An 8292-nucleotide genomic window follows, 5' to 3' on the forward strand; every position below is an offset into this window, starting at 1 on the left:
GGGGTTTTTCATGCATAAATGCTTCATGGTTCCAGATTCTAAATGTAAGGATTTGCTGCTTTACTTTGTCTTCTGCAATGGTAAACTGAAAATCTTTGTAATTTGACTGTTGGGCAAACCAAGAAGTTTTTGGTTTCAGTAGATTGTTATGGGCATTTCATGGCATTTTACAGTGCAAATGATTAAAATATTACTTATAAATAACCTTAAAGATGAGTTGATGAGGAAAATAATCATTAAATAGATCGGCTACACACAATAAAAAACAACCGACATGTGAGCCTGTTTAACAAGCACCAGTAAACAATACAAAAAGTACTAGTCTCTCTCCTCTGTAGTGGCAACAGCTGTCTATCCAGAGCTGCGTAGTGCTAAACAAACTTGAAACTAACTAATCAGTTAAATTGATCTTTCTGCTTTAGCTATACATCTGAATGCACTTTCTTCAACAAGGTCCAAATGTATCCGTGACATTCAAGATTTTACCACACGTTATACTATATATCCACGTTTTTGCAGTATATGAGTGCACTGATGGGAGTTAAAGCAGAGAAACATGGGAGTTATCTTTTTGCAAAGGTTGTCTAGTGTGCATCTGCGGTAGTGTCTAACAAAAGAAGGGAACTATGTCAAGTTCAGACATCAAGACTGTAGAGATCCTCAGATCACTGATCTGCTCTAAGTACCAAGGATGGCATGAAAACCAATACTCTGGAACTTAGCTGATGCCAAAGCCCTGAATACATGATGGTACTTGTTTTCTATGTATGATCAGAAACAAATTGTACACATCTAAAAGCTAGTTTGCAAATGGTGTCAAAGAGCATTTGGACAAAAGGAGGAAACACCTCAAAGTTGTCTAAACAAACTGCTGTTCAAAATGTTACTGTAAAAATACTATATAACTTTGTGTAGGTATGTATGTGTGATAGCACACTGTGTGTGTTTCAGTTTTATTTAAAAATAAGAGTTTATGTTAAAATACGTTGATTTGACTTATTTACTATTTGCACAGCTAATGGTGGCATTTCACTGGTATTGGTATCTACCAAATTTCTGGTGTCATGACGTCTGTATATATTACACACCACACTCCGCTATGTTGTATGTCTTATTCATATTGTGATGCTCACAGTACAATCTTTAGTTGAGACAATTGAGATTAATTGTAAATTTGCTAATTGCATTGTTTCGAATTGCAGACATTGATTTGCAATGTGAAACACATTACTAGCTTATTGTATATCCTGCTATGTTCTGGGTCCAACTCTTCCTCGCAGTAATTAACTGTTACTTAGTGCCACTGTCAAGGTTGCTCATCGAGTTGCCTGACTTTGAAGAGCACCTTTTGATTTTGTGCTAATAACTTTCAGTCAGGAAATATTAGGGACTGTATGATGCATCTGTAGCTGCTTTGGTGACGTAGTTCTGGGCTCAAGACTTTGTCTCTGGGACTGGAAAATCACAGCTCAAGTCTCGAATTTGGAACTTGGTATGGGCTGTCACTGCAAGTCAGGTGTTTAAAACAAAGTTACACTTGTAACTGTATCAACAGTCTCTGGAGTCTGTTTATGAGTGTGTGACAGAGTAATAGCAGTGAAACAGCTGTATAGAGATGTAAAGCAATGTGTGTGAGAGTGTTTCTGAGAGTGACTGAAAGGAGGAATCCTTCTTTTGTTTGGATGAAGCATGAAGTCTCCTGGGAAGCTTTCAAATCCTCTCTGGAATGCGTGTGTGTGTGTCTGTGTGTGTGTGTGTGTGTGTGTGTGTGTGTGTGTGTCTGTGTGTGTGTCTGTGTGTCTGTGTGTGTGTGTGTTGGGGTGGGCTTGTCACCACATTTATACAAGGAATGCAAATATTTGTGTGTTTCAGTTTTGTGGTGTAGTGTAACTGTTACCATGGTGACTCATATCCTCTAGTGTTTTTGAGTGTCACCTGACAGACATGGGTGACAGGTTTCTTTCTTTCTTTCTTTCTTTCTTTCTTTCTTTCGTTCTTTCTTTCTTCCTTTCTCACCCCTCCCTCCCTCTCTCCCTCTCTCTCTTTCCTCTGTACCCTTGTTAAGTTGTCCAATGCCAACCTTCAGATCAGATTTCATCAGCTGCTCTCATTAATGTGTTTATTTAACAGGCACTCAGCTCATCCTCTGGTGTCCTGGAATTGGACTCTCTGTGAGCCTGCCTCAAGTTAGTGTGTGTGACTGGGTGTGTCAGCTGAAGTGTCAAAAAAAGAGTCAGTCTGTTTGTTGTTTCCGTTGACCATATTTCCTTGTGCCTGTACCACTCAGCTCAACATAACCAGAATATCTCTTTCTTATTTGGGTTCACCAAGACTAACAACCACAGTCAGGCTTAGAGGTCACATGGTGCTGGTTATCAACTTGTTGAGTCAACTCAGGAATTCTGAACCTATCTATGAGCACGTTCACATAAAGTAGTGGTGTTAGCACTAGATACTCCATCACACTGCTGGTACACACAGTAGAGCTGCATATTTCTCACAAGAAGAACAAACCATAATCCTATAAATAAGAAGAATTTAAAAATATAATCAAAGGTAAAAACATCCAAGTTGCTGCACCCAAAGCAGGTAGACAACCTGTCAAAAAACTATAGACTGTCTGAATGTCTAACTTAAATAGGTTTCACAATTTCACTGCTTAATAAATCTCTGTTTTAGGATTCTGTCACTCTACAAAGACTTTTACAGTATATATATATATATATATATATATATATATATATATATATATATATATATATATATATATATATATATATATATATTACAATTATGTATTATAATACATATTTTAGTGCTGGGCAACACTTAAAATTTGTTATCGCACGATGTTCTGCGATTAATCACAGTTAATCACATTATTATGTGCAGGATTAGATAATGAATTTAAAAATAGTGTATTCTGCACTTTTAAAAGTATTGCTATGTGAACATACAAACATTTATCTTTTCAGGGAGCAGCATAAACAGTTTATGTGAGTGAGGTGAAGCGATCGAGCGCCAAAAAAATACACAGCTGGGACTGACTGTGCAGAAGATTTTTAGTCTGTGAAATCCATGTTTGTACTTCTTTTGGAGAATCTCAGACAAAAACAAAAAAACACTTCCAGTGATGCAGGTTGAGGCTCATACGCGCCGTCATACGTTGCAATCCTAAAAACGTTCCTCAGACCGGCATTTTCCGCAATACTAATCGGAATGCAGTGTATAGCTAAGTACTTTACTGCGGCATTTGTTAGCTTGTCTTGTTTTACTTTATCTCTAATTCTCCCACACGCTGCATCCAACCAGTCTGCCGAAGCCTTCCTCCACTGTTAGTTTGAATGAGACGTGATGACGCCCATCCCAAGTACTGATCAATGTCCAGCCCTCCTGCCTCCTGTGACCCATGGTTTGCCTGTTTGTGTATTCAGAGCCAGTGAGCAATTGACTTTCTGAATAATAATAATGGTAATAATAATAATAATAATAATAATAATAATAATAATAATAATAATAATAATAATAATAATAATAATAATAATAATAATAATAATAATAATAATAAACTGCGTTAATGTGCAATAAAATGATTGTTGCCGTTAGGGCTGAAACTATTCCTTGAGTTATTCAGGTAATTTGCTAAAATTCCTTGAGGCAAAATTCTCTGAAGCGAGGCTTCATTTAATCAACTACATACTAGACCCCAGGTTACGAAATGGCATACTGCGGTCTGAGGCCGGACCCAGACTTCATTCTATACAAACTTGGTCCTTAAATTTGACGGGACGCTTCTATTTTAACCAGCACAGCTTTTCTATTGTTTACGGCAAGAGTGCCCAACCAGTCCGCGGTCTAAACGGTCGTCTAAACTAGCCATTGGTGAACTACAAGGACAGATTGTGCTGCTGCACAGCTTATTTCTTGTCTCAAATGCTTTTGGAAATACTTTTCCCTGAAGTGTTTTTGAAATAAAAGAGAAAGTTTGCAGCAGAGCCGCTATGTTTGTCTGACGCATCTGCTGCACTGTCAAGCTGACAGCTCGGTCACATGACCACGTAGTGGCCTGCTGAAGCTCAAGTGCTGTCATGTGACAATGTTGTGGCCTGCTAGTGACCGCCCATCACGCGTGCGATTTTCAGATGCAGCGCGTTTACATGTGGAAAAAACGCATCTAGCGGACACGTACCTTCTCTGTATGTTTTCTGTAAGTATTCAGGCACCGGAATTCCGGCGTGCAATGCCGGCATTTGGATTGGGAAAAAAAAGATAGAACTACATTGCCAATCTACCAGTGGAATGAGGGGAACACAGCTTTTGCTCTCAACCAAACTAATATCACTAGTGCATGGGAAGTAGAGTGGGTGCGGGTCTTAGAATGACGTTGAGATCCAGCTGCATTTGAGTCCATACCAGAGAGCCCAGTATCCCGCCAAGGCTTCTCAGTGGTTGTATAATTTCCGACTGATAAGTCCGCAGCGGTCGATTTGGATCACAATCATGTGATTGTCGGCAGACAGCTGACACAGTGTTCACTTGTTGTCATGGTTACAGTGATGCTAAATATATGTGGGGTTCCCATGGCTTTGAGTTTTAGTTGAATACCCCTGTACTATACTATATATGTTCAAAACCCCTGTACTGTACTATATATGTACGATGCCCCTGTACTGTACTATATATGTATCCAGGACGGTTATTTCTGTTGCACAGCACACTCACTTCTGCTTTTGATGCTGTAACATGCATGCCTAGTGCGGAATCCAGTTACTCGATTAATCGCCAGAATAATCGATAGAATACTCGATTACTAAAATGTAATATAATATAATCCATCCATTATCTGTACACTGCTTAATCCTTATTAGGGTCGCGGGGGGCTGGAGTCTATCCCAGCTGACTTGGTGCGAAGGCAGGGGACACCTGGACAGGTCACCAGTCTGTCGCAGGGCTACATACAGAGACAAAAAATCACACTCGCATTCACACCTACGGACAATTTAGAATCATTAATTAACCACAGCATATTTTTGGACTGTGGGAAGAAGTCGGAGTACCTGGAGAAAACCCACGCATGCACAGGGAGAACATGCAAACTCCATGCAGAAAGATCCCGGGAAAGCTGGGATGCGAACCGGTGATCGTCCAGCTGCAAGGCGAAATCTAAGCACCACGGCACTGTGCAGCCCTATATTATATTATATAAATTATATAAATTATATTATATAAATTATATTATATAATATAATATTATATAATATTATATAATATTATATTATATTATATTATATTATATTATATTATATTATATTATATTATATTATATTATATTATATTATATTATATTATATTATATTATATTATATAGCATATATTTATATAATTGCTTTGGGAGTACTTCCTGTCAACACAAAAAAATACATAAATCAAGGAAAACTAGAATTCCCATCACTGAGAATCTGTCTCACATATTAATGATCCTTACGGAAAGAAAGGAGTGTAAACAGACTCTAAAAGCTCTTTTCCTCCGAGGAGACCCTCTCGCTATCTCAAAGAGAATTGATTGGTCAGTATGTGGGGTTCCTGCTTCAGAGCAGTGTAAATGTTCCCATAAGCGCCTATTGTGATGCACCCCAGTAGAAACTGCTGTCACGTCTGTGAAAACTCAGAGTTAAACCTGAAATTACTTCATTGGAAATAAGTCTTAAACTAAACTGGGTCTCTTACAAATAAATCTAATAAAATATGGAGAAAAGCAACTGTGAGAATAAGTCTAATGGTTATTTACATAGGTATATAGAAACATAAAGGGCGAGTCATGGTCCTTCACAACTGGTGCACAAGATATCACGAAGTCAAAATCAGTATTCATTATTAGAATCCATACACTGGAAGGCATGGGAGTTTGGGGGGAGCACTGTGTGAAAACAGGGATGGTGCACACATCTTAATGCAGTCTCTCAATGGTATCTCATTATTAGTGTTGTACTGAGTCATACACATTAAAGATGCCACAAATAGAATATTGAATGAAATGAAGCTCCTTGCTTGCAAGTTCTACATCGCTGGCCCATCTTGACATACAGTGGGCATCAATGTTTGTTTCAGAAAGCTGCAGATAATGGAGAAGAGGGGGTATCTTATGTTTGAGTTGAAGTAGGTCTGATAATTCTGGATGTCACAGAGCTCATACAGTTTTAGAAACAACAGTTCAGCATCCACACACATTTTAGAACTAATCATTACACTGATCTTTGTAGGACTTGTTATTTATCTTTACAGGTGATTTTGTTTTTGCATCTGAGCCAAGTGTTCAGTCTGTCTTATTTTGTCTCATTTGTTTTTCAGTGCTTGAATAGAAACTCTTATACCGAGTTTTCCTGCTGTTCTGTGTTTCATGCAGGATGGTGATGGAGGAGGGGGGTCAGAGAGACAGAGGGAGGAGGATCCAAACCATGGCAGGAGCAGAGGGGAGGCAGATCTTTGTAGAGCTTGGTGAGTGACCTTCAACCATTAATATAAGCCTTACATGACCTCTGCATGGAACCCAGGACTTACGTTTCCTTTCACTCTTGTAGCTAATTGTGCTGCTCTGCTCTGAGCTTTAAAGTGTAACAGTCTCCACATTTAAAATGAACTTTACTGTGTGTAGCAGAACATGTTTTTAAACATATCACACCACAGCCAGTAATAAGGACATGTATTTATTCTGAGGGATTATAGTCTGGCAGTGATGCTTGTGACACTACATAGTGACCCAGCAAACTTTCTGAATATCTTCTTCTTCTCATACAGCGGAGCAGAACTTTGATGCCATTTGTCTCTCTACATATCGAACAGCCTGCAAGCTCAGATTTATACAGAAGAGATGCAACCGTAAGTCAGCACTGGAGTTATTAAAATAATGGCATGATGGTGTAAGTTTCCCTAAAATTACCATTTATTCCAAATTGTGCTCACTGGTGCATTTTTAGAAAGTCTATAGATAATTTCCCTTTTTCAAATAACATTTTAACAAATGTGCTTTAGAAGAGGTTGAGAAAAATAAGAATAAAATGTACCTCTTTGGTGAAACATTACGTTACTTTCTCTCGACAATATTGTAGTCACATAAATCTTTGAAAATGCTGTCAAAATTCTTCTTACAGTATAAGTAAAGAGGGAGAGATTTTTAAGGTCAAACAAACTTCTCAGATCAGTAAATCGGAGTAGTTCGCTGATTTCATTCCTCTCATTCCAGTGCATTTGCTTGACATATACCATGTGATCGAGGCAGTGCGGGATGCTGGTCTAAACGCTGTAGAGCTGAACGCTGGCATCTCTGTGATCAGACTGGAGAACCTTGTGTCCTCCCTGTTCAACCAGCTCAGCAAACGCCTGCCCACCACACACACCATCAACCCGCAAGAGAGCACCGTCCTGTTGGTAGAATTCATACTGGCTGCAGTAGACAGGTAACTACAGAGAAGTCACTGTGGTGTGTGGATGTACAACATCCTGTTGTTTCCTGCAAACACGTGTGTCTATACGTGTCTGTCTCATATATGGTTTACTGTGAAAGTGTTGTGACATAAACTGTGCTACAGTGTTGTGTGTGTTTTTATGTGCGCTTGTGTTGTAGTGAGCCAGAAAGCCGCTTGACGGTTCTTTCTGTGAAGGCGATGCTGGCGACACTGTGTGGAGGGAAATTGGTGGATAAACTTCGCTGTGAGTACCAGTAGACCATCACAACTGATGTGAAATCTATTCTAGATTGATTGTGTCACATTTCCCAAAAATGTTTTCAGTATTTCCCATAAACTTTATAACTATAGGTAGGCTTTGCATGTGAGCACAGAGCTGGAAATGGTGATGTTAGTCCATGTTACCTGCAGCTGTCTACACTCTTTTCTTATCTTCTTTCTGAATGATTCTGTCACAAATTGTACAAACTGAATGTTCAAATCACAGCTCTGATACTTTAAACAGTGCTTTTGAAACACCACAAAATATGCAGACTAATAATGCAACAAACATGTTGTCACTCTAAAAGGTCAATCTAGTTGTTGTATGACATGACGAATTTCATCCAAACTGCCTATAAGCTGTACATTATCATGGTAAAGAGGAAAATCAGAGGTAAAATTCCAGGAAAACACTTTTAGTTCAGGCTTATGTGAGTTTCAGTTGTGTTTATATCAAATAACCTTTTGCAATGGTCTCTAAATCTTCTAGTTTTACTATTGGCTTGGATGGATGTGTCTAAGTGTTACATATGCGCCACCTTGTGGAAAGTACATGTCAATACTGCTG

The 8292-nt window shown here is 38.7% G+C and overlaps 1 protein-coding gene across 10 annotated transcripts in view; it reads left to right on the forward strand.

The window, feature by feature from the left end:
• Positions 1 to 8292, forward strand: part of LOC111588988 (dystrobrevin beta-like) — a 40898-nt gene that overhangs the window by 11856 nt on the left and 20750 nt on the right. For all 10 annotated transcript variants that reach the window (XM_023299658.3, XM_035943623.2, XM_023299652.3 and 7 more), the window contains 4 exons: positions 6404 to 6495; positions 6796 to 6876; positions 7241 to 7454; positions 7622 to 7707. In XM_023299658.3, coding sequence (XP_023155426.2) covers positions 6405 to 6495; positions 6796 to 6876; positions 7241 to 7454; positions 7622 to 7707 — 472 coding nt within the window. In that variant the 5' untranslated portion in view covers position 6404. The remainder of the gene's footprint in view (positions 1 to 6403; positions 6496 to 6795; positions 6877 to 7240; positions 7455 to 7621; positions 7708 to 8292) is intronic.

The sequence above is a fragment of the Amphiprion ocellaris genome, chromosome 12, assembly GCF_022539595.1.
Source record: "Amphiprion ocellaris isolate individual 3 ecotype Okinawa chromosome 12, ASM2253959v1, whole genome shotgun sequence".
Taxonomy (NCBI): domain Eukaryota; kingdom Metazoa; phylum Chordata; class Actinopteri; family Pomacentridae; genus Amphiprion; species Amphiprion ocellaris.